At 41.9% G+C, this 27819-nt stretch overlaps 1 protein-coding gene across 1 annotated transcript in view; it reads right to left on the bottom strand.

The window, feature by feature from the left end:
* Positions 1–18399: 18399 nt before the first annotated feature.
* Positions 18400–27819, bottom strand: part of SHB (SH2 domain containing adaptor protein B) — a 199791-nt gene continuing 190371 nt past the window's right edge. Inside the window, exon 6 of the mRNA XM_077250601.1 lies at positions 18400–20020. Within this exon, the coding sequence (XP_077106716.1) occupies positions 19837–20020 (184 nt within the window). The 3' untranslated portion in view covers positions 18400–19836. The remainder of the gene's footprint in view (positions 20021–27819) is intronic.

The raw sequence follows: 27819 nt of genomic DNA, 5'->3' as shown, positions 1-27819 counted from the left end.
TTCTATTGTACCAAATTCTTATTTTATGCAATAAAATACAAATTAAGTGTGTAAAGATCACACAATGTGATTTTCTGGTTTTTATTTTTAGATCCTGTCTCTCACCGGTGAAGTGTACCTACGATAAAGATTACAGACCTCTCCATTCTTTGTAGGTGGGAAAATGTGCAAAATACTTTCTGAAGACTGATGCCTATAGGAGCGCAGTCTTGAAGAGCTACCTCCAGTCAGAAATGGGTTAGACATGGGGGCCTAATACACTGTAGGATGTTCAAACAAGGAGAAGGCAAAAGGCGGATGATTACTGGTATATTTCTGGGATACTTTAATGCACTTTGATACCATCAGAGCAGTTTCAGACACAGCCTGTCATCTCTGTGCACATAGCTTTCTGAGAAAGACAATTTCACTAACGGCAGGGGGGTGGGAAGTAATATCTCCTCCATGCAGTGTATCAAGAGTGGCAATCAGCAACATCTCTGACCTAGCCACAAGTTTCCACTAAACATGATCGCGATTCGTGACTCTAATATTGATTTGACTATGTGGGTTTCTGGCCTTACATGGATCAGTTTATACACTGAATATACAATGTAACAATACTCTAAGCTGTCATACAGTGCAGACGATGAGTATAAGTTATCCCTGGTCTATAACATAAAAAACTACAATGTAACTTCCTCTAAACAATATTTTGGGTCTGTACTCAAACTTTATAATACAATAGAAAATGTGGATAGCACAGCAGCCTTGCAGCACTTTGGTCCTGGGCTCAAGTCCCACCAAGGACAACATCTGCAATGGGTCTGTATGTTCTCCCCGTGTTTGTGCGAATTTCCTCTGGGTTCTCCGTGAGCCCCAATGGGGACACTGATGATGATGTCTGTAGAGTGCTGTGGAATTAATGGCGCTATATAAGTCAGTAAAATAAATAAATAAAAATGCTGGCTGAATTTCACATTTACGAAGTCTCTGTGCTACTTTTCAGACGCATCAAAATGAGTCTCTTGGAGGGAAAAAAAAGGAGTCAGTCATGTTTAAAAGGGTGCAAAATAATTTATCAGCTGGGAATCCAAGGATTCCTACTTCATCGGCTATGGTTGGATATGATTATTTTAAAATGTGCATATAACAATTTTTTCAGGCAGATGCCACCTGAACAAGCTACAAAAAAATAAAAAAAATGAACATATGAACAGCAAATTGTTTTGATGTTGCTGTTCCCATCTTCTGCCTTTTGTCACTTCATGTGACTGCTTTGAAAGCTGTGAAGTGGCTAAAAGTAGTGAACTGAACATTCTTCTGGAGGCTTCCACTATTTTATAGATGAATTTTAAAAAAATTCAGAAAAGACGCTTCTGGTAATAAAACACTGCCAGCGGTTTCCTGAAGTTCCTTCCGACAAACCCTTACAAGTGTGGGAGCAAACCTAGGTCTCCTGATTATCCCATTCACTAACAATGCTTGTCCTGGCAGGTTTTGACAAAGGTTTGGGTTCATCTCATACAAAGGTTAGATATGTATTTCACATATGATTTTTAACACCAACAAACTGTGCCATTAAGGCTACTTTCACACTAGCATCGTTTTGCCTACGTCGCAATGCGTCGTTTAGGAGAAAAAACGCGTCCTGCAAAGTTGTCTGCAGGATGTTTTTTTTCCCCATAGACTTACATTAGCGACGCGTTGCGACCTATGGCCACATGTCGCATCCATCGTGCAACGGATGCGTCGTGTTTTGGCGGACCGTCGGCACAAAAAAGTTACATGTAACGTTTTTTTGTGCGTCGTGTCCGCCATTTCCAACCACGCATGCGCGGCTGGAACTCCGCCCCCACCTCCCCAGACATTACAATGGGCAGCGGATGCGTTATAAAACTGCATCCGCTGCCCCTGTTGTGCTTTTATTTCACAGCATGCGTCGGTACGTTGGGCCGACACACTGCGACAGGCCCGTACCGACGCTAGTGTGAAAGTAGCCTTAGCCCCTGGCTGCACAATGGCTCGCATGTCCTTCTCTCAATGGCTCCAGCGTCTTAGAGAAAACAAAAAACCCATGAATGGCCTAGATTAGTGGCACTCCCTTAATTAACAAACCAAAGAAGAATATGGGAAGCATATATTTTTTTTGTGGGGTCCATTAATTTATCTCTTGCTCCAATCCTATGGATTGAATTTATATCAATACCTGTATTTAGTTAAGGTGACTTTCTTATAGCGTTTGCGATTATTTTCAGCGTACTTCCTTATTAAGTGGTTATTTAGCATTTATGTCCCCACTTTATTTTATTTTATGTTTCTATTTTGAATTTCTATTCAATTAACTTTCTATGGTATATGCTGGTATATGCCATATTCTTTTTTGGTTTAGAGAAAACAGTTTAAAGATCTGGTTGGAGACTATAGGCAGAGTTGAGACTAGTCTGTCTTCTCCCCGCAGTGATCCAGGTGATTGACAGGTCCTTCCCATGCGAGTGTGTGCATACATTGTAGAGAAGCCATCTAGGGGCGGTGGAGGAGGAATCAGGTTTCTCTCTATGGCCCCCGCCTCAATCTTAAAACTATGACCCCTTTAAAACACTGAAGCATTTCAGAAAAATACATAAATGGCTGCCAGTTGTTTAGACAGCATGAATCAATTGATAGGTTCCCTTTAATGACGCAGCCAATTTTATTTTTTGTGATTTAATTTTTCATTGGTAAAATCATGCAAGGGCTTATTTTTTGTGGGCTGAGTTGTAGTTTTTAGTGATGAGCGAGTGTACTCGTTGCTCGGGTGATCTCCGAGTATTTATGACTGATCGGAGATTTAGTTTTCATCCCGGCAGCTGAATGATTTACAGCTACTAGACAGCTTGATTACATGTGGGGATTCCCTAGCAACCAGGCAACCCCCACATGTACTCAGCCTGGCTAATAGCTGTAAATCATTCAGCTGCTGGGATGAAAACTAAATCTCCGAGCTTGGAGGTCACCCGAGCGTGCTCAGAAAACCTGAGCAACGAGTACACTCGCTCATCACTAGTAGTTTTAATGCATTTATGTTACAATATAATATCCTGAAGAACTGGAAAAAAATTCAAGTGCGGTAAAATGGTGAAAAAAATGAATCAACAATTGAGTCTCATAAAAATTACCAGGCAACACTATTGTTCAAGTCAGCACAATTACAGTGACATCAAATCTATATAAGTTTTATTAATTAATTGGCTTAAAAAAAGGTCAACTTTGTAAAAAAAAACAAACAAAAACTTGGTTTGGGTACATATATTTTTGATTGCTTTATCCTGCTTTTTTGGGGGAGTGTTGGGGTGCAAAAAGCAATTCCGTTGTTTTGATTTTCTTTCTTTCATTTAGCATTTGGGTTAAATCATTTTATAATTTGATGGACTGAGGAGAGAAAGGTGTAATACCCAGAAGCCCCACTGGGATGACGCCACATAAATGCCGTTGTCAGTCTCTGACGGCAGCATTAAAGTGTTTAAACAGCAGAGATTCTGAAGTCATCAGAAATGGCCTTTGTTCATTCCATATTACACTTCCAAACATGTGAAGATCAGGTTTTCATTTAAAGGGAATCTGTCAGGTCATTTTTGCACACCATACTAATAGTATCCAGAAATAGGTCATGGGCAGCACTTTCAGGATATGTAACTTTAATTGCTGTGCGTTGCCCCTTTAATTGTTGTGTTGCAGCAAGTCCTGGAAAATGTATAGTTGCGCGTCGGCAAGCTGCATAGAAATATGCTCAGGTCAGGGGAGCAGTCGGTCAGCCCGAGCATTGCGATGTAATCCTCAGGTGAGTAATACGGCAGTCTGACTGAATCACTGACGCCAATTCAGAGCGGAAGGCGGGGTTATGGGCAGGGAGGGGTTGAATATTCATTTTGTATTTACATACACTTGACTACAAATTTTCCAGGGCTTACATCAACACAACGGCAATAAAACTTACACATCCTGAAAGGACTGCCCAAGCCCTATTTCAGAATACTAATAGTAGGGAAGGCAAAAATGACCTAAAGGATTCCCTTTAAAGACCAGGGATTAATAATAAAGGTCTCCCACTTGCACTTGATCTCATTGAGTGAAAACACACGACTTTAGGATTAGCAGAGCGTTTGGAGCTAAAATGAAAGGTTCACATACTTTTGCCACTCAGACATGTAATATTGGATAATTTTTCCCATTCAAAAATGTTGTATACAGCGGGTGAAATAAGCTTTGAACACTTCACTATTCTTCTAAGTAAATATGTTTCTAAAGGTGCAATTGGCAGGAAATTCTCCCCACGTCAGTAACAACCCATCCAATCAACCCAGGCAAAGAAATCAAACCATAAATCTCCTTAAATTATGTGTAATAATGAGAAATAACACAGGAAAAAAAGTATTGAACATACGGAATTAGCAGAGGTGCAAAAGTGATGGAAAGTCAGGACACCAGCTGAAATCTATCAGTAATTAGAACGCAATACTGCCACTTAGTGAAAAATAACATCAGCTTGTTCAACTTTTTGTGTTCCTGTGCGGTCGGCGGGCACGTCAAAATGCCGCATCCACACGCATCCGCATAAAACGCATGTCCCTGCGTACCCAATGTTAAAGATAGGTATGCAGGACGGATGCGGAAGTAGGCGGAGCTTAAAGGAGGATGTATGCAGCCATCTGCAGACCAGCCATATGCAAGTGTGAACTTAGCCTTACAGAAGGATTCATAAACTACTAAAGGTTCCAGTGAGCACTGTTGAGTAGGGTTGAGCGAAACGGGTCGGCCATTTTCAGAAGTCGCCGACTTTTGGCAAAGTCGGGTTTCATGAAACCCGACCCGACCCCTGTGTGGGGTCGGCCATGAGATCGGCGATCTTCTGAATCTGGTATCGGAATTCCGATACCGAGTTCCGATATGTTTGCGATATCGGGAATCGGTATCGGAATCCATATTTAAGTGTTAAATAAAGAATCAAAATAAAAAATATTGATATACTCACCCTCGGACGCGCCCTGGTACTAACCGGCAGCCTTCCTTCCTAAGAATGAGCGCGTGAATGACCTGCGGTGACGTCGCGGCTTGTGATTGGTCGCGAGCGGTCACATGGGCGGTCACGAGACCAATCACAAGCCGCGACGTCATCTAAGGTCCTTCACGCGCTCATTCTTAGGAAGGAAGGCTGCCGGAAAGAAGCAGGGTGGTCCGAGGGTGAGTATATACCTAATAGGAATATACTCACCCTCGGACGCGCCCTGCTTCTTTCCGGCAGCCTTCCTTCCTAAGAATGAGCGCGTGAAGGACCTTAGATGACGTCGCGACTTGTGATTAGTCGCGTGACCGCCCATGTGACCGCTCGCGACCAATCACACGCCGCGACGTCACCGCAGGTCATTCACGCGCTCATTCTTAGGAAGGAAGGCTGCCGGTTAGTACCAGGGCGCGTCCGAGGGTGAGTATATCAATATTTTTTATTTTGATTCTTTATTTTACACAGTAATATGGATCCCAGGGCCTGAAGGAGAGTTTCCTCTCCTTCAGACCCTGGGAACCATAGTATCCCATTGCACTGCATTGGGTTTCGTGTTTCGGCCGACCCCAACTTTTTTATAGGATCGGCCGATTTCACTCGACCCGACTTTTGAGAAAGTCGGGTTTCGTGAAACCCGACCCGATCCTATAAAAATAAAAGTCGCTCAACCCTACTGTTGAGGCCATAATCTGGAAGTGGAAAGAACATCATTTCTTCACAAAATGGCCATGACCAGGTGCTCCCCGCAAGACTTTAGACTTTTAGAGGAGTGAAAAGAATTATCAGAAGAGTTGTCCAAGAGCCAAGGACCACCTGTGGAGAGCTACAGAAAGACCTGGAATCAGCAGGTGCAGTTGTTTCAAAGAAAACTATAGTTTTATTAAATAAAATGCATTCAACCTCTATGGTCTGTATGCACGCTCAATGCAATACTCATTTGCTGAAAAAAAGCATGTTCAAGTGCGTTTAACCCCTTCTTGCTGCAACCCATTTTCAATTTTGCCTTTTTTTTTTGCTCCCCTTCTTCCCAGAGCCATAGCTTTTTTATATTTCCATCACTATGCCTTTTGCGGGACAAGTTGTACTTTTGAACGACACCATTGCTTTTACCATATACCGTACAGGATAAAAGAAAAAAATTGCAAGTGCAGTAAAATTGCAAAACAAAAGCGCGATTCCACAATTGATTTTTGTATTTGCTTTATTACCATATTCATTAAATGCTAAAACTGATCTATTATTATGATTCTCCAGGTCATTACGAGTTCACAGACACCGAACAGGTCTAGGTTCTTTATTACTTAAGTGGTGAAAAAAAATCCAAAGTTTGTTTAAAAAAAAAAAAAAAAAAAAAATTTGCTTCATTTTCTGAGATCTGAAGCGTCTCCCTTTTTTTTTGTGATCTGGGGCTGGGTGAGGGCTTATTTTTTGTGTGCCGAGCTGATGTTTTTAGTGATACCATTTTGGTGTAGATACGATCTTTTGATCTCCCGTTATTGCATTTTAATGCAATGTTGCAGCGACGAAAAAGCCCCGAGGGTGGTTTGCACGTTAATGACCGGGCCGATTTTTACAATTCTGACCACTGTCTCTTTTTGAGGTAATAACTCTGGAACGCTTCAACGGATCCCGGTGATTCTGACATGGTTTTCTCGAGACATATTGTACTTCATGATAGTGGTAAAATTTCTTTGACATTACCTGCGTTTATTTGTGAAAAAAAGGGAAATTTGGTGAAAATGTAGAAAATTTTGTAATTTTCCAAATTTGAATTTTTATGCCCTTAAATCACAGAGATATGTTGCACAAAATACTTAATAAGTAACAGTCCCCACATGTATACTTTACATCAGCACAATTTTGGAAACAACATTTTTTTTTGTTAGGGAGTTATAAGGGTTAAAATTTGACCAGCAATTCTCATTTTTACAACACCATTTTTTTTTAGGGACCACATCACATTTGAAGTCATTTTGAGGGGACTATATGATAGAAAATACCCAAGTGTGACACCATTCTAAAAACTGCACCCCTCAAGGTGCTGAAAACCACATTCAAGAAGTTTATTAACCCTTCTGGTGCTTCACGGTAATTTTTGGAATGTTTAAAAAAAAATTTAATTCTTTTTTCGCAAAAAATTTACTTCAGCTCCAATTTGTTTTATTTTACAAAGGGTAACAGGAGAAAATGGACCCCAAAAGTTGTTGCACAATTTGTCCTGTGTACCCAGATACCCCATATGTGGGGGTAAACCACTGTTTGGGCGCATGGCAGAGCTCGGAAGGGAAGGAGCTCCATTTGACTTTTCAATGCAAAATTGGCTGGAATTGAGATGGGACGCCATGTTGCTTTTGAAGAGCCACTAATGTGCCTAAAAAATGAAACCCCCACAATTGACACCATTTTTGGAAAGTAGACCCCCTAGGGATCTTATTTAGATGTGTTGTGAGAGCTTTGAACCCCCAAGTGTTTCACTACAGTTTAAGACGCAGAGCTGTGAAAATAAAACATTTTTTTTTCCACAAAAATTATTTTTTAGCCCCCAGTTTTGTATTTTCCCAAGGGTAACAGGAGAAATTGGCCCCCATAACGTTGTTGTGCAATTTGTCCTGAGTACGCTGCTACCCTATATGTGGGGGGGAACCACCAGCGCACTATGTCCCGGAAGTATTTCGCTGTGATCCGGGACAGTGCGCCGGCGCACTAATGGTTTTCGGCTTTGCCCGCAGTTGGGCAAAGCATACTGCGCGTGCGCAAGGCAAGATTGCTTTGCGCACGCGTTAACTAGGGAGGAAAGCGAATCAACGTCAAGTCAATTTTGCGACCAGCGTGCGGCCAGCGGGAAAAAAAGGGGTTAGTAAAAGACCCCAAAACACCGCCCATATGACCCAAAAAAGGACCCGCCAAATTCAGGTGACAGGTTCCCTTTAACCTTAACCCTAACCCTAGCCCTAACCCTAATGGGAAAATGGAAATAATTAAATTAACATTTTTTTTACTTTTCCCTAACTAAGGGGGTGATGAAGGGGGGTTTGATGTACTTTTATAGCAGTTTTTTTGCGGATTTTTATGTTTGGCAGCTGTCACACACTAAAAGACGCTTTTCATTGCAAAAAATTTTTTTTGCATTACCACATTTTGAGAGCTATAATTTTTCCATATTTTGATCCACAGAGTCATGTGAGGTCTTGTTTTTTGTGGGACGAGTTGAGGTTTTTATTGGTAACATTTTCGGGCACGTGACATTTTTTGATCGCTTTTTATTCCGATTTTTGTGAGGCAGTATGACAAAAAAACAGCTATTCATGAATTTCTTTTGGGGGGCGTTTATACCGTTCCACGTTTGGTAAAATGGATAAAGCAGTTTTATTCTTCGGGTCAATATGATTACAGAGATACCTCATTTAGATTATTTTTTTATGTTTTGGCGCTTTTATACAATAAAAACTATTTTATAGTTACGGACACGGCGATACTAAATGTGTACTTTTATTGTTTTTTTATTTAGATAATGGAATGTATTTATTGTAGGAATGTATTTATTGGAACAATATATATATTTTTTATTTAATTTAGGATTTTTTTTTTTTTTTTTTTTTTTTTTTTTACACATGTAAATTTGTTTTTTTTTTTTTTTTTAACTTTTACTCTGCCCCAGGGGGGGGGGCATCACATTATATTGACAGATCCCTGATCTGACACTTTGCTGTGCACTGTGTCAGATCAGCGATCACACAGGCACAGCAGGTAGGCTTACCAGCACTTGCTCTGAGCAGGCGCTGGTAAGCCACCTCCCTGCAGGACCCGGATGCAGCCCAGCGGCAATTTTGGGTCCGGGCCTGCAGGGAGGAGGAGGTAAGAGACCATCGGTGCAACGCGATCACATCGCGTTGCTCCGACGGTCTCAGGAAAGCACGCAGGGAGCCCCCTCCCTGCGGGATGCTTCCCTATACCGCCGGAACACTGATCATATTTGATCGCAGTGTGCCGGAGGTTAATGTGTCAGGGGCGGTCCGTGACAGCTCCTGGCACATAGTGCCGGATTTCAGCTGCGATAGTCAGCTAACACCCGGCCGCGCTCCCCTCGTGAGCGCGGCTGATCGCACTGGACGTACTATCCCGTCACTGGGAATTAAGTCCCAGGTCACCTTGATGGGATAGTACGTCCAATGGGATTAAGGGGTTAATTATTTTTATATATTGATAGATCGGGCAATTCTGAACTCGACAATACCCAATATGTTTTATTTCTTTTATTTTTTAAATGGGGGGTGATTAAAACTTATTTATATTTACATTTTTTTTTACTTTACACTTTCTTTCATAAACTCCATGGGAGACTAGACGCTGTAATAAAAAAACAGTTATTTGAGGATGAAGCAGCAGAACAGATATACAGATCTGTGTGAAGAAACTGTAAGGGAAGCTAGAAGAGTTAATAATAGTAATCTGTTGCGCTAAAAACTCAAAAAAGAATAAAGCTTTAAATTTAGAACAAACAATATATCAAATGTAGCACATGAATAGATTCAATAGATTATAACTAGAACAGTTTACAGATCTGCAATAGGTATTCATTTTTGTGGTTAGGGAACAGCAACTTTGCTGATGGTGATGGATCTTGTCTTTACTGACAATTGCTGTTACCAGTTATAGTGTAGTTTGTCACTTTAGGCTTTGCAGAAAGAACCAAACAAAAATGATGATAATGATAGTAATAATACTTGCTCTTGCTAGACGTTTTTAATATATTAGGTGTCTTTGGCGTATGATCCTTATATAGCATTAGTGGTGCAGCATATAAATAACAATGGTGTAGTAACTTTAGTTACTGTACCTTTAAGGCCTGTCCCACACGTCCAGATACTTCCGGTACCGGAGTTATCCGTGTGTCCGTGAGCTCACGTGTCACATCAGTGTGGCACACGTGCGGCAGCCGTGTGCCGCCCGTGTGCCGACTGGGTACCACACGGACCGTGCAGGAGACAGCGCTACAGTAATTGCTGTCCCCTGCTTTGGGTGCTGAAGCCGCCATTCATTTCTTCTCTCCAGCAGCGTTCGCTGGAGAGAAGAAATGAAAAATCATTGTATTTTGGTTTTTTTCCAGTAGAAATAAAGATCTTTGTCTCCACCCCCCTCCCACCCCCTGTGCGCCCGACCGCTTGAAAGAAAATACTCACCCGGCTCCCTCGAAGCGTCCTCTCCACGCCGCAGCTTCTCCTGTATGAGCGGTCACGTGGTGCCGCCCATTACAGTGATGAATATGCGGTTCCACCTCCCAATGTGTCTACGTGTGTCAGTGTCTCCGGTACGTGAGAAAACTGACACCTCACGTACCGGAATCACTGATGTGTGAAACCGGCCTAAGGTGCTTCAGGATCGTGCACTTGTTAAGAGCCATTGAGAGGATGGCTGTATTCCGAAGTCTGGGGGAGGTCCATGGGAAGATGCAGCTGGAGGCTAGGCGGTGAAGCAGCAAAAGCTAGGAAGGATGAAAGGCGCCACGTGTGTAGAGCCAGGGGCGCTTTCTGGCCAGTAACATAGTTATTAAGGTTGAAGGAAGACTTTAAGTCCATCTAGTTCAACTCATAGCCTAACCTAACATGCCCTAACATGTTGATCCAGAGGAAGGCAAAAAAAAACCCATGTGGCAAAGAGTAAGCTCCACATTGGGGAAAAAAATTCCTTCCCGACTCCACATACGGCAATCAGACTAGTTCCCTGGATCAGCGCCCTATCAAGGAATCTAGTGTATATACCCTGTAACATTATACTTTTCAAGAAAGGCATCCAGTCCCCTCTTAAATTTAAGTAATGAATCACTCATTACATCATACGGCAGAGAGTTCCATAGTCTCACTGCTCATACAGTAAAGAATCCGCGTCTGTTATTATGCTTAAACCTTCTTTCCTCCAGACGTAGAGGATGCCCCCTTGTCCCTGTCTCAGGTCTATGATTAAAAAGATCATCAGAAAGGTCTTTGTACTGTCCCCTCATATATTTATACATTAACATAAGATCACCCCTTAGCCTCCGTTTTTCCAAACTAAATAGCCCCAAGTGTAATAACCTATCTTGGTATGGCAGACCCCCCAGTCCTCTAATAACCTTGGTCGCTCTTCTCTGCACCCGCTCCAGTTCAGCTATGTCTTTCTTATACACCGGAGACCAGAACTGTGCACAGTATTCTGAGGATATGTGCACACGTTGCGGAAAGGTGTGCGGATTTTTCCGCACTGATTTTGGTAGATCCGCAGGAAATCCACACTGCAGATTTACCACAGTTTTTGTGCGGATTCCACCTGCGGTTTTACACCTGCAGATTCCTATTGAGGAGCAGTTGTAAACCGCTGCAGGATCCGCACAAAGAATTGACATGCTGTGAAATAAACAACGCAGTGTTTCCGCGCGTTTTTTTCCGCAGCATGTGCACTGTGGATTTTGTTTTCCCATAGGTTTACATGGTACTGGAAACTCATGGAAAACTGCTGCGAATCCGCAGCGGCCAATCTGCTGCGGATCCGCAGCGTGTGCACATACCCTTGGGGTGTGTTTCCATATTCAGGAAATGCTGCGTGTTTGACGCTGCGTAGAGCCGCAGCGTCAAACACGCAGCGTCCAGATGTTACAGCATAGTGGAGGGGATTTCATGAAATCCCATCTCTACTATGCATTAAAAGATGCATGCGGCAGACCCGCGGAAACGGACATGCGGCGCGTCTTTTAAGAACGCGGCACGTCTTTTAAGAACGCAGCATGTCCTTCCATTGCTGAAACAACGCAAGGACAACGCAGGTGACCTCCCAGTGACCTCAGGTGCAGATTTGGTCAGGATTTTACACACCAATAGAGAACTATGAAGACTCTGGATCATGGAATAAATATTAAAATCACAACTTTTATTACAAAACATCTAAAAATACATATAAATCAGACAACATAATGGTGAGACGTTATAATAAACAAATGCAAGGTCAAAGACAGAAGCTACAGACTAGTAGGACCCCTCATACCTATCACAAGTCAGATGACAAATAACCATAGCAAAACAGTGGCCATGGCGTATTGCCAGCTCTTTAGTACTACCAAATGTATAATAGATCCACAGTATATCTGTAATCACTACTACACTCTAGCCCAATAAACACAATAGTTAATAGTATAATGACAAGTCCCAGCTAGGAGCGGTAATTACCTGTGGTCATGTTGAAACCAGGGGGAGAGGGGTCGTATAGACTGAGCACACCTCATGAGGTAATTGTATTTTTAGATGTTTTGTAATAAAAGTTGTGATTTTAATATTTATTCCATGATCCAGAGTCTTCATAGTTCTCTATTGGTGTGTAGTATCTATTTGTGAAGGGATCCTATCATTGGATATGAGGGTGTTTTCTTTTGGTCAGGATTTTACCTGCATAAAATCCTGACCAAATCCTGAGGCAATCCTGAACGTGGAAACATACCCTAAGTGTGGTCGCACAAGTGACTTGTATAGAGGTAAAATTATGCTCTCCTCATGAGCATCTATGCTTCTTTTAATGCATCCCATTATTTTATTTGCCTTTGTAGCAGCTGCCTGACACTGGCCACTAAATGTGAGTTTGTCATCCACCCATACACCCAGGTCTTTTTCATTGACGGTTTTGCCCAGAGTTTTAGAAATAAGCGCATAGTTATACATCTTATTACTTCTACCCAAGTGCATGACCTTACATTTATCCCCATTAAAGCTCATTTGCCATTTATCAGCCCAAGCTTCTAGTTTACATAAATCATCCTGTAATATAAAATTGTCCTCCTCTGTATTGATTACCCTGCAGAGTTTAGTGTCATCTGCAAATATTTAAATTCTACTCTGAATGCCTCCTACAAGGTCATTAATAAATATATTAAAAAGAAGAGGGCCCAATACTGACCCCTGTGGTACCCCACTGCTAACCGCGACCCAGTCCAAGTGTGCTCCATTAATTACCACCCTTTGTTTCCTATCCCTGAGCCAGCTCTTAGGGTATGTGTCCACGTTCAGGATTGCATCAGGATTTGGTAAGGATTTTAAACAGGTAAAATCCTGACCAAATCTGCACCCGAGGTCACTGGCAGGTCACCTGCGGTGTTCTTGCGTGTTTTGCTCATTGTAAGGACATGCTGCGCTCTTAAAAGAGGCGCCGCATGTCCTTTTTCGCGGGTGTTCCGCATGCGTCTTTTAATGCACAGTGGAGACGGGATTTCATGAAATCCCCTCCACTATGCTGTAACATCTGGACGCTGCGGCTCAACGCAGCGTCAAACACGCAGTTTCCTGAACGAGGAAACATACCCTTAACCCACTTACACATATTTTCCCCTATCCCCATTATTCTCATTTTATGTATCAACCTTTTGTGTGGCACCGTATCAAATGCTTTTGAAAAGTCCATATACACTACATCCACCTCGTTTCCCTTGGTCCAGTCCGGAACTTACCTCTTCATAGAAACTGATTAAATTAGTCTGACATGATTGGTCCCTAGTAAACCCATGTTGATACTGGGTCATAAGGTTATTCCTCTTCAGATACTCCAGTATAGCGTCCCTTAGAATGCCCTCCAGGATTTTACCCACAGTAGAGGTTAAGCTTACTGGCCTATAATTTCCGAGTTCAGTTTTTGTCCCCTTTTTGAATATTGGCACATTTGCTATACGCCAGTCCTGTGGCATCCCTGGATATCAGGGAAATCCAGTATGGCCGGCAGCTCTGGGAGGCACGTGACGTCACAAGGTATGGATGCCTAGAAATGCCAAAAATCTAATCAACGCATTTCAGGGACGCTCAGTTCCCCTTCTTCAGTGTGATTATCATTACCAGCCGGAGTGTCCCTGGCTCTACACACAAGGCACCTTTTATCATTCCCGGGTAAGAGGACAAAATGCACAGTACAATTTGTTGTGCAATTTCTCCTGAGTATGCAGATACTCCATAAGTGTTGAAAAACTTCTGTTGGGTGCACGGCAGGGAAGGAGTTCCATTTGACATTTGGAACACAAAATTGGCTGGAATAGTTAGTGGACGCCATGTCGCGCTTGCAGAGCCCGATGTGCCGAAAGAGTGGAAACATCGCACAAGTAACCCCATATTGGAAACTAGACCCCTCAAGGAATTTATTTAGATTTGTGGTGAGAACTTTGAACCCACAGGTGCTTCACAGAATTTTACAATGTTGAATTGTGAAAATGAAAAAAAAAATTCTCATGCAAAAATATTGGTTTTGTCTGAAATGTTTCATTTTCACAAGGGAAATGGGAGCAAAATGGACCATATTATTTGTTGTGCAATTTCTCCTGAGTACACAGATACCCCATATGTCGTTGAAAACTACTTTTGAGGCACAGGCCAAACCTCAGAAGGGAAGATGCGCCAAATTGGAGTTCAGATTTTGCTGGAATGGTTATAGGTTGCCATGTCATATTGCCAGAGCCCCTGAGGTGCCAGAACAGCAGAACCCCCACATATATAACCTCATTTTATTCATATAGGGGTGCAGTCAGCATGTTAACACATTTGCCTCACAGAATTTGGGCAATGAGGAAAGAATAATCATATTTTTACCACTAAAATGTTGTTTTAGCCCCAAGCTTAATTTTTACAAGGGCTATTAGACAAAAATAGTTCTCTCACTTCGTTGTGCAATTTCTCCTGAGTGTGTAAGGAGGAAGACCAGGCTGCACGTACCTGTGCTGAGCTGGGTCCGGAACTGTCGAGGCTGCGTCCCACGTTGCCCGGGGGAAAGAATAGAGGACAGTACGCATCACTCTACGGTCATTACAGAGTCGTCCGCAGCTTTTCCCGCTTTGATTGAGCGGGCTTATGGACTAGGAGAATAAAGAGTAAGAATAAATAGTATTGTTATACCGTACTTTTCTGCAATCCCTGTGTACTGCATTTCAGCACCTGCTTACAAGTGCGCCAGTACCCTCCATGTAATCAGGAACTGCTTTTCAGGCACAGTACAAAGCTCAAAAAAGGAGCACTATTATAGTGCCAATTTTACTGTTATGGTTTGCAGGTGCCATCACCACCTCGAAGAGCTCCTGAGGTGCCAGAACAGCAGAACCCCCCAATAAGTGATCCCATTTTACAAACTACACCTCTCAATTAATTCATCTAGGGGTGCAGTGACTCGCTGTGAGCATGGTTTAACAGAGTTTCCGTATCATCATGACCCGGATGTTGGCATGATGACCTCGGGTCACCATGGCAACAATTAGGCTGTAGCGATTACGTCACGCTGATTGCCCCTCCCTCTCCCAGCCTTCTTAATGTTGCAAACAATATCGATTGCGGTGTTTAGAGGGCTTAAACAGCTGGTGGCTGTGCGGGCACTGCGCCAGACTGAGAGCTGGGTGCTAGCTCTCATTTTAGCTAAACTCTGGGCGGTGAACTAGTGGGCACAGCTCCTGTGCCCACACAATTGGCAGGACTTATCCATACATCCAAGATCGTGAACCCCTTGGATCATCATGGTGAGGCCAATCAATTTTAAACACCTTCCCACCCGCTTTTTTTTCCATCTATCTCCACCCCTCGCTGTCTCTATGAAGCCAGAATTGTCATTCAAAGAAGGGTAGGGGGGGTCATTGAAAGAAAACAAGCAGGTGTGAAGGTGTATATAGAGGATTGGCCTCACCGTGAAGCACCGAGCGCCTGTACTTGTTTGGAACGGTCATTCTGTGTTGACAGTCCCTTTAAGTAATTGCCTAGTTGTTAAGAAATCCTTGTAAGGCTATGTACACACAGTGTCTTTTAGACACTGGCACAGATACCGAGTTTTCTCAGGTAAAGCCTCTTCAATAAGCGCTGGCAGTCGTTTTCCTGAAGCACTGCCAGCATTTTTTACTCTATGATATGTGAAGTATATAGAGTCTGCGGTTTGACTTAGGAAGAATGAACATGTAACATTTTTAATCTGCTTCAAGGTTTCTGAGCGCTCAAGTGGTTAAAAAAAAAATGATATACAGACTACATATGTCCACAGTGGCATTGCTTTGCATGTTCTTCAGTTTTGTGGAGGTTTCTAGGCACTTTTTTTTTTAAGAAGGATTCCGTCTGCACATAGTTTATTGACCAACCAATCTTTTGACTTTTTGCCCCATTTTTTGTAATTCCTAATTGCTACACAGCACCATTAAACAGATTGCTGCATGCATCACAAATCATTACATTTACACATTTTCTGGAGCTTGTACACACCACACGTAAAGTGCAGGGTTTCATGAAGTTTTTCAGAATAATGGTCTAGATCTAGCAGTCATTGGATAGTTAACCCTTGCTGTATCGCCAATAATATTGCCTTGTAATTAGTCCGCTCACATAGTTAATATCTCTGCACAATCCAAATAATTTGGCTAGCAATTGCTGTTGGTATCTCCAAGGGCAAGAAGTCTCGAATTGTTAACTGTTAAGGAAACACAAACATTTTTTGACAAGGAGGAAACATCCACAATCAGAGGAAGAACAGGGTGAGGCTTAGAATAATAATTTTTGACGAAAAAACTTTTTAACTTTTAAGACAGGGCTGATTAAAACTTCCTTTTTGTGATAAGCAGTGCTACAGTATGTAATGCAGAACATTGTGGTGGGGTACGTAGCTGAATAAGAGCACAAGGAGAAACCACTCAGTGGACTACGGGTCCAATAAGTGGATAGTACTTAATGATGCAGTGCCATTATTCATTCTCCGGCAGACAGTGGGTGTTAGAGGGATTCGTTCCTTTCTACAGGTGTCACAATAATTAGATAAGCTAACATGATAGTGAGAGACACCTGCGTACAAGCAAAATTGTGCTTGATGGAAAAGCAGGCAGGTGTTTGCTTGCGTGCTTGGAAGTCCAATAAAAATTGCAATTTATAGGTTGTTCATGCTAGAATTAATTTTTCATCATGATTTCATGCAGCTAGCCTCATAAAATAGGAAGAATGGAAGAGCAGTCAATATAATGACGCAGGTGCACCTGAGCACATACAGTAGTTGTAGCGATGGGCATTTTTCCATCATGTAGTCACATTGATGATTCTTCTTAATTGAAGCTGCTTAAAGATAAAACATGTTTGTGTGTGTAAGAAGCACAAAGCTTTGATCTGGAAATAACTGTATATGATTAGTGCCTTTATGGACCTCAAAAAAGGTAGGCGTTTACCAAAATCTGGCTCAGTGGGTGTGGGTTTTTTTTTTTGCTGCAATCATTGATACATTTGTCTAAAAAGGTCTTCTGTCAATGACTGCAACAATTTTTTGGCATAACTCTAGTAATAAATCTACCCCATTATGTTAAAGTATGTTAAAGGGCACCTGTCATGTAAAATAAAACTATTAACTTGTAGATATGGGGTTAATCTGCAGATTATTAGTGCGGTGGATGTACAGTATAAGGATACTGAGAGCTCCGCTGCCAGGAGGAAATTAACTTTATTCCCCCCCGGCAGACTCGCTCTTTCAGTCACAGTTGTGGCACCGGCGCGGTTTCAGTCAGCAGAGAGAATGACAGCTGTAACACTGTCCCCAATACAGACTGACAGCAGCCTGAGCATCAGGGCCTGCTGTCAGTCGGTGATGGGGTGTGGTTACAGGCACAAAAAAGCACGTATTTACCCATCCCTACAGAATGGATAAAAAAACACTGAAAGAATTGACTGGCTGCAGATGTGAACCTGCAAGTATAAAAAAAACAAACCAAACATGCATGAGCTTTCATAAATCTCATCGACTATGCTGAGTGTGAAAAATGCTGAGTTTTTCTTGAGAAAAATGTGGCAAAAATAGGACACGTGAACAAGCCCTGAGGCATTGGTGGTAGAATACCAAATTGTGTTGCCAAATGGTTTTTAATCATTAGAAACGCAAAGTAAAAATCACACTAAAATCACGCATTCAGTTAAGACACCTGCAAAAAAAAAAAAAGCCATCCATAAATTAGGATTTGGAGTGTCATAGTTCCGAGGCTTTATAAATAAATGTAGCTTTTGTTCAAGGCTTGAGATTACTTTTCTTGATGGCCTAAGTCAGCAACGCTGTATGGTCCCTGTCAGTTATGTCTATTGAAATCACTGAAGTGGTATAATTTGGGTGTCTTGCTGGAGAGGCTAGTAATTAAATGTCAGATGTCAGACAGGGCTGCTTTCTCGCAAAGGGATTTCTCATTTTCTCTCATTCACATCAGGACACTTGTAGATTTTTTCAGACCTGACCTCTTAGGCAATGTTCCTTGCAAATCGGAACCCAATTTGCATTAGAATTCAGAGGTAATGAGGTGCAAATCCAGAGGCGTAAGTGAATAGCTTTTGCATTAAAACATGAATAAACCATTGCGCTTCAGATATCAATTAAGAGCCATCTCTCGGTGATGATCGCAGTAGCTTTATCTTTCTTCACAATCACCATTAAAAGTCAGACACATAAAATAGCTTAGAAAGCATAGACTGTATTGCACAATAATATTCAACGAACTGATAACAACAGTTGAGAACAAAAAATTTCCACATGCTGAAGATCAATTTTATTAAAGTGAAGGTTGAAACCCTAATACTGTAACTATTCAGAAAGGAGGAAACAGGCTTCACAAGCTAACAGTCAAAAATAACAATACCCTGATTTTGTCTTTAAACCTAGAACATTCGAATAACGCTTCCTCGCTAAAGGACAGTCACACTGTACAAACACTAAACATGGTCGACGCTGCCTTTTAAGGCCTCGGACTGTAAAAAGGTGCACAAACAACTCTTTGTACCAAAAAATGGGGTCAAAAATATAATTATATATTAAAACGCTATTTTCTTTATTTACATACCCTATTCATAAATAATTACCCAAAACTTAGCTCAACGATGGACCGTAATAACGAATGTAGCAAGTGAGAAAAAGATTATTGCTCCAACAGACAAGTATTACTAGATATATAGTCAGAGCAGGCCAGGGCCTTCCATGCAGACTCTCGCCATCACAGAAAATCTTATGTTTGCGTTCTGAAGATTGTGATGGCACCAAAACCTTTATTGCGTCCCACAGCAAAAGAGTGAGAACTCCACAGGGCATCAGCTTCATATGAAAACCGTCACCGCCAACTTAAAGAAGAGGCCTTCATTGTTAAGGAGTCTGATGTGAAGGCCTCCAAGATCTTTGTGCCACTTCCACATCTTTTCAGAGTGATGCATTCTGCGCCTATACGTCTTGAATTCCCAGCAATTGTTAACTCTGCAGAAAATTGGCTGATATGGTTGGTCTTTTGTGGTTTTATTTCAATAGTTGACTATTTCTGACATCTTATGCTTAATTAACCCATAGCACCATGGCCATGAGGTATGAAAAGTACAAGGCAAACAAGTTAAGGACCTTTCTCCCAATTCTCTATTGTGTTACAGGCACCAAAAGCCTAAAAGAACTAACTAGTATTACGCTTTGAAGGAGGTAAGCAATAAACTCCCTAGATCTTTCTGAGCCTACATACTAGATGTATTGCAGTATGCATTTTTTTCCTTTTGTCTACTCTCAGATAACCATTGGATGAAACCTTTTGCCCTCAACCATGCTTTTTTTTTTCTCCACCCTAGAAAACATACAAACATCTTGCAGTTTCCCCATGGCCCTTCTCAAAACAGAAGCAGTGTCCTTTATGAAAGCCGTAGTGCAACATCGTACATATTGTGAGTTCCCGGAGTTGACTTCACAATGTTAGTGCTTGAACTGTCCCTTGTAGTACCCTGCTGATCTGTAGTGCAGATGTCATACAATACTTCTTCACAGTCCCCTGTCCACAGGAAGGGGGTGGTTAGTCCGTCTGCACTTTAAAGGGTCCGCACTGCTACAGGGTATAGGAGTGATAAATGTTCAGCTCCTTTTATTGGAAGTTTTCTCGTGGTGTAGAAATGGATGACTTCTGGGACGCTGTCAAAAGGAGGACTGTTCTGACCCAATACGTATTTTTCTTTGGCTTTTGACAGTTTCATATGCATAAATCCTTGGCTGCTCCTGTAAATAAAGAAGAAGAATTAATCCAAACATAATCACAACAGTACTAAACACTGTATTCTAAAAGTAAAAAGGGGCTATGGGGAGTGCCTAGTCACACAGTTTGAGTCTCACCAGTCAAACTTTTGTTGAAAAGTCCCTTTACCAAACACGTTTGCATACGTGCATGAGACACACTAATTCTATATATCTATTTTTTCTTTTAATTGTGCTTTTGAGAGAGCTCAAGAAAGGCTTTGTGGAGCAAGCAGAAAAGTTGCCTGTTGAACATCTGGCTCATTAAAATATTTCTATCACACAATGTCTATTTGATACATACAGTTTATATACACACTTTTTTAACAATAATATCATAGGATGCAAAATGTTAAAGGAGGCATCCGGGACTTTACAAAAAAAACAAAACAAAAAATGTATCTAGGCACCAACAGGCAGGTAATTGATATTTACCTGCCCGTTGTGCACATTGCCGTTCTTCCCTGGCACAGAGTGGTCACAAGGATTCAGAAGCCTCTACTGACATCACAAAAAACAAAGACAGCGCCACAATGGATGGTGAAAAAATAGGAGCTTACATTTATTTTGCCTCCTGTAGCGACGATTCGGTCAACAGACCTTCAAACTATATATAAAAGGGTGCGGTTTTGACTTTCTTTTGTTTTGACTCTACTGACATTACGTCTATGGAGGCTTCTTTCCCGCACTGCTCTGTAGACGGGGTGAGAATTCAGACGCCATTCTCATTGACAGCCAGATCCCCGCTGTCTGACTGGGGGAGCTGGGTGTCAGTCAGAATAATGTTAGAAGTCCCGCCCCATTGCGTCAGCTGATGCAGGTGAATACCCGAGCGGAGCGGTCACTGCTCTGTGCCAAGGCAGAACAGGGTTAGACACAACAGGCAGCAAGTGGCAATTGCCTGCCTGTTAGTGCTTAGGTGCTTTTGTTTTTTGCAACCTGGATGCAGCTCGTCTCCATTTGCATCTAGGCTGCCACATTTTTACTAATCTTAGCCACATTCCTATATATTCATATATATATATATATATATATATATATATATATATATATATATATATATATATATATATATATATATATATATATATATATATATATATACACACATATATACACACACTTCAAAACTGTACAAGAGGGTATAAAGACAGAATATCAAATTTAATGTGTAGGCTGATTACACAGGTCTACAATAAAAATTTCTCAGGTGCCAATATTTTTTGTTTTTCCACTGGATTTAGGATATTGTGCAGGTGCTGAATTAAAAAAATCCCATTACTTTTGCTGAATTGCTTATAGTTTTTGAGATCATGCATCCCATGAAAATAATGCATTCCCGCAACGCGACTTGTGTGTTAGAACAAACGCAATAGCTTTTGGTCTTTTGACTCTAACAGTGTCATATGTAAGGAAATAATCCATATAATTATTTTGTATTTCAATTTGTAGGATTACAATGCTATAGAAGCCACTTTTTGATGCCAGAATTCTCCTGTAATTAACCAACTATTAAATATCTCAGAAACTACTAGAACCAATCTTGCAAAACTGAAGTCATATTCTTAATAAACACCATAAACTTAATATAAAACTGATCAAAAACCGTTTGCATCAAAATCACTGTATACTAGTGTTATGTACTCTATTTTTTACCCAATTTACAATAATTGAAAACCTGCATTCTCAAAATGTCAACACTAACGGGGTTGATTAATAAAGTCACTAGTAAGAATAATAAATTAAGTTTGCCATGTGCATGGAGATTAACCAAAGTACCAGGTCATAGCATGAGCACATGGATCCAGATCAATAAGCAATACACTATGGCTTCATAAAGTCTGTAGCTTACAAACAAGAACATGTCTGACATAGGAGATATGTGAGATAGATGAGTGATTGTGGAGGCACACAGTTTTTGTAGACTTCCAGCCATCTGGAATGATTGTCTACTGGCGAGGAACATTAGACCGTATACTTAAAAGTAGCTACACAACTTTAAAAAGGGTTATTCCTTTCACTTGCGAGCCCCGACCCCTGTCCCACTTCTAGGATCTCTAACTATTAAACATTTTTATTAAGAATATAAAAAATAAAAATAAATAAAAAAACCACTACTTGTAGATAAATGGTTTTCATCACAATTAGGGATGCATGGTAGTTAATATTTAAATTCCTTTATAAATGCCTGGCTCTCCGTGTAACCCATGCCTGCGCTATGTTTATCGGTAACCAGCTCTCTTATGTGGAGGTTGTGCTTGAGCGTTAATTCCGGTTACGAAAAGCCACAAAACCTAACAGCATTGCAGAAAAAAACAAGACAATTTATAGGGCACTAAAGAGGATGACTGCTGAAACGGCTGCAGTCCAGAGCCTGTGCAGAGTGGAGCGTAATTCATCAGATGCAGTTACATGCAGAGTGTCACTCTTGCCTCGGGGATTTGTGGGGTGGTTATTCCAGATCCTATTAAATTCAGGAATATGGCTAGCAGATGAATGCAGTATCAGAATCAGAAAACGGACTATAGTTCCGGTTCGGTGTGGAGATGGGCGAACCCGAACAGTAAGCTCAGCGTCCGTAACAAACACCTACAGTACAAGCATGGACACCAAACAGACTCCACCAGGAAGTCAGTGTTACTGTTCGGGTTCGGCCCCCCTTCCTGAACACTGGGTGTTTGTCATGCACATGACAGAGCGGCAAACACAGCTTTTGATTAGCGGAAAAATCATCACCACTGGTCAGATAGCCGTGATTCCCACGCTATCAAATGACAGCGTGAGCCCGTAGCTGTGATCGGAGGTAGAAAGTTTACTTCCAGTCACTGGCATCGGCTGATGGGTCTACTGCTTCCATGAGTTGACGCCTGCTGTCGCTAATAACAGTGAGAGCAGGAGCAGCTGATGGGAGTATTCATCAGCCGGCGCCTGTGCTGTAAATAAATAAATAAAAAAAAAAAGTGTGGGTTCCCCTATATTTTTGATGGCCAGTCAGGCAAAACTCACAGCTGGGGGTTGCAACCCTCAGCTGTCAGCGATAGAAAGGCTGGTTATCAAGAATAGATAAGACTCAGATTTTTTACATTATTTAAACAATTTAAAAAAATGGCATTGGGTCCCCCCATTTTTAACAACCAGCCAGGGGCAGGTATTCTCAGGCTGGTAATGGGCCATAAATATTGCCTCCCTCCCCCAGCCTAAAAAGAGCAGCCCACAACCGCCTAGAAAAGGTGCATCTATTACATGCGCCCATTCTGGCGCTTTGCCGGCTTTTCCCACTTGCTCTGCAGTGGTGGCAAGTGGGGTTCATATTTGTGGGGTTGATGTCACCTACGTATTGTCAGGTGACATCAAGCCCATAAACAAACAACAATATCCCTCAACTGTCTGTCATTCTGTCCCACGCCATAATCTATGTCACCGCTGGTCACTGATGCTGCGCTTGCAGCAGCTCATTCATCTTGGCACCATCCAGATTGAAAACTATTTATCCCCTAGACATGGAATACGGTGTGGGACAGAATGACATGGGTGAGGGATATTTATTTATTTTTGTTTTATTACAGGAGATGAGGGATGCAATGGAATGGGCGTTAGGAAAGTATAATGGTGTTTGTTACTTTTAAATAAAACGGGAAAAGTGTGCTTTGTTTTATTTCAAATAAGATTTTATTCTGGCTGGGTGTTTATTTACAATACAACTATAGGATTAGTAATGGATAGTTGTCTTCTAGACGCCTCTCCATTACTAAGCCGTGGGCTTGATGTCACCTGACAATACAAAGGTGACATCAACCCCACAAATATGAACTCCACTTGCCACTACCACAGGGTGACTGGGGGGGGGGGGGGGCTTGGGGCAATATCCATCCCCTTACTAGCCTGAGAATACCATCCCCAAGCTGTCTGCTTTAGCTAGGTTTTTTTAATTATTTGAATAATTAAAAAAAAATTGGAGCGGGGACACCTCTATTCTTGATAATCAGCCTTGCTGAAGCTGACAGCTGAGTGCTGCAGCCTCTAGCTGTGAGTTTTGCCTGGCTGGTTATCAAAAATACAGGGAAACCCACGCCATTTTTTCTTTAAATTATTTATTCACAGCGCAGATGCTGTCTGATAAATACTCCCATCAGCTGCTCCTGCGCTCACTGTTATTACCGGCAGCAGGTGTCAGCTGATGGGAGCAGCAGTCCCATCAGCTGACACCAGTAGTCGGAAGTAAACTTTATACCTCCGATCACCGATCACAGCTGCGCGCTCACGCTGTTTTTTGACAGCATGGGAACTGTGGCCGTCTGACCGGCGGTGATGATTTTACCGACGATCAAAAGAGGTGTTTGCCACGCTGTCATGCACATGGCAGTGTGGCAAACACTGGATGCTCGGGCCCCCCATTCAAGTGAATGGAGTCTGAGTTTGGGTACTGTTCTAGTACCCGAACCAGAACTTTTTGTAACTATTCGGCCGAACCTGAACATCCAGGTGTCCACCCATCTCTAGTTCTGTGACTATAGCCTTATCTGAAATAGTTAAGATGTAGAATGTTTTTGACTTTCACTCTGAAATCTTAATACCGCAATCATCCCAAAACAGAAATGGTGGCACCCATAACACCTACATTACAAAATATGGACCAAAATCAAATGTACAGAGGGTGAAATAAGTATTGAAAATGTCATCAATTTTCTAAGTAAATATATTTCTAAAGGTGCTATTGACACCTAACTTATGGAGATCTATGGTTTGATTTCTTTGCCTGTGTGGATTGGATGGGATGTTACCAACATCTGGTGAGAATTTCATGCCAATAGCACCTTTAAAAATAGACTTAAGTATTGAACATGTCACCAATTTCCTATTTCACCTGCTGTACATGAAAAGTCTACTGCCAAAAACACAAAGAAACATTATATATTAATTTAGTTCACAGTCGGCATACAGATTAAGAACTGCCATGCGTTGTTGATTAATAGATCAGCAAATTTTGGTGACCGTTAACATACAAGGAACAGTTGATAATATTCAGAGGTTCAGCTAACTGAATAAAAGTACCGTAAGTCTCAAAACTTTGTTGGGAGGAGCAGTATGTCTTTTTGGTTACAAACATTGTAGGCACAGTTCTTCCTTTGGCCATTGGGGAATCATGAGGCAGCCGCTCTCAGGCAATCATACAGCAAATGCCTGCTGCACTTTGAGATTGAAATATGAATATTTCAGAAGGGAAATTGATGTTATTATAAACAAGAAAAGGTGATTGCAGACCAGCATGTAACTGGCCGTTATTGAGGGGGGAATGGAGTTGTAACCTCAGGATGTCTAACAGTAGAATGAAAAATGCTCAGAATTCAGGCAAGCGTCCAGCCTAAAAAGCAGTATGCGAACACTTCCCGCTGAATATTTAGCAGATCTTAAATATAGATATTAATTTTGCAATTTGTCTCTTGACAAAGAGCTGTCATTTTTTACACGTTTCTCAACCGCAGAATGAAACACAAGTACAAAGGAATTAACAAACGTGGGGAAAAAACACTCTTTACGGCTTGATGAGAAGTGTGGTGATGCATCATATGTCACGGCTCGACAGAAATATTAGTCACTGCATCCAATTGGCGGCATAAAACTGATTTGCGGAAAGTGTTCTGCTGCCAGCAGGGATTGTTTGATCAACAGCTAGTTATTATGGAAATGTGTGCATCCCAGCCATTAAACAAGATCATATGCCAGCAGATTACTTACCGTAATAATAAAAAATAGCATAAAAGAAACAACAAATAGCAGTGTAATAGTCTACTCAGCACTGTATGTGCATCTGTGTTACATCGCAAGCCCCTATTCTGGTCCTCTACCTGGGATCATCTTCTACGAAAGGCATTTTATCTCAGCTACTCCAGACGACTTTACTCTCCTTAACTACTAATGAAAACCACTTGTACTTCGACATGTATAATTACTGTGCCATTTAGGGAGCTTTAATTGTGGTGAAGCCATTAAACAAGTGATACAATTTTATTTAATGGCACTGATGATCACATCTAATGGACCACCAAGCTGTCCATAGCAAAAGTTACAATTAACAGTGCTTATATATAGCACAACTAATAACTAAAGCAAAAAAAAGGCTCCTTCTCCTCCTCATCCTGTGAACTGTCAAGGTGTTTATGATGAGAGGATACCTGCATGACGGAGGACAATATATACTATATACTGTAGAACGCAGGACAACATGTGCTTTACCTTCACCTGATCACGTGGAAGAAGTCAAGTTAGGAGACTTGTCCAGTTTATTAAAGGGACTGTCAAGCACAGAAGGACTGTTCAATTCAAGTACAGGCGCTCGGTGCTTCACGGCGAGGCCAAACCTTTACACACACCTTCCCACCTGCTTGTTTTCCATCTCCTCTTTAGTTGACAGCTCTGGCTTGATAGGGCCAGAGAAGGGTGTAGATGGATGGAAACCAAGCAGGTAGGAAGGTGTATATAAATGATTGGCCGTGCTGTGAAGCACCGAGCGGCAGGATTTGTTTTGAACAGTCGTTCTGTGAGGACAGTCTCTTTAAAACTAATGACATACCCTTAGGATTTGACACCAATATTAGTTCAGTTGTGGTCTTTTCAGTTTACACTGTACATTCCAATTCCTTCAATGGAGGCTAGGCTTGGGATTACAGCTCAGTCCCATTAACATGAATATGAAGACGCGGTGATACCAGAGCCTCTTTAACCAAGAGGATCCCCCTTTAAACAACCCCTTTAAACTTTGGACTCTTGGACTAAAACAGTTCAAGAGTGAGCTATTAGTTGCAACATCTCCCAAATCCAAGGTTCCGATACATGATCTCTGGTAGTCCATAGCTCAGATGGTGGTATTAGCTTCCTCCATCTTTCCTGCCAGGAGAGGGATAATCCAGTTATGGTGAACTGAACAGATGAGCAACGTTAGAGAGGCTAAAGCTTGCACATCAATAGGGGACTGACAGCCATCACACAGCTTTACCACTTTCATGCATGCTTAGCTAAGCCAAAGTCGCATGCTGTTCTTCATCCCCTACCTCATTATTCTTATGCAATAAGTAGCTGCCTGAAAAGTCTCTGGATCAGATAGCCTAAGATAGACTTTTATTCTATGTTCTCACTGAGCTTTTGCAGATTTTCTGCACCCCTTTTTTACGCTGAAAAAGCCCCCCTCGGCTTATACTTCTAGGGGGAGAGGCAGCAGCGGAGCAGCAGGTCACAGGAGGCCGGAGACGGCTGCTGCGGCTAACCCCTGTGCCCGCTGCTAAAGAGAAATGAATATTCACGGCGCTTACAGTGAATATACATTAATCTTTAATAGTGGGCACAGTAGTCGCAACCCTGCCAATGCAGCAAGTTAGTGGCTGGGGTTTCTGTGCCCGCTATAAGAAAAATGAATATTCACTGCTCTTCACGCACATAGTCCCGGCGTGGAGAGCAGTGAGTATTCCGGCAGCTGTCCTCTGCTTGTAAGCAGCACATGACTTCATTGCCATGTGCTGCTTACAAGTATAAATTTGCTGCTGGCATCGGAACAAGACGCTGCAAAGGAGAGCAGGAATGTAAAGTAGGATGTGGTTTATTTTTTTATGTTTTTCTGATGGGGCCATGTGTACCAGGATGATGAGGAGGCCATGCATACCAGGCTAGGGATGAGAAGGGCCATGCATACCAGGATGGGGATGAGGAGGCCATGCATACCAGGATGGGGATGAGGGGGCCATGCATACAAGGATGGGGATGAGGAGGCCATGCATACAAGGATGGGGATG

The sequence above is a fragment of the Ranitomeya variabilis genome, chromosome 1, assembly GCF_051348905.1.
Source record: "Ranitomeya variabilis isolate aRanVar5 chromosome 1, aRanVar5.hap1, whole genome shotgun sequence".
Taxonomy (NCBI): Eukaryota; Metazoa; Chordata; class Amphibia; order Anura; family Dendrobatidae; genus Ranitomeya; species Ranitomeya variabilis.
This window is presented reverse-complemented; position numbering and strand designations above follow the sequence as displayed.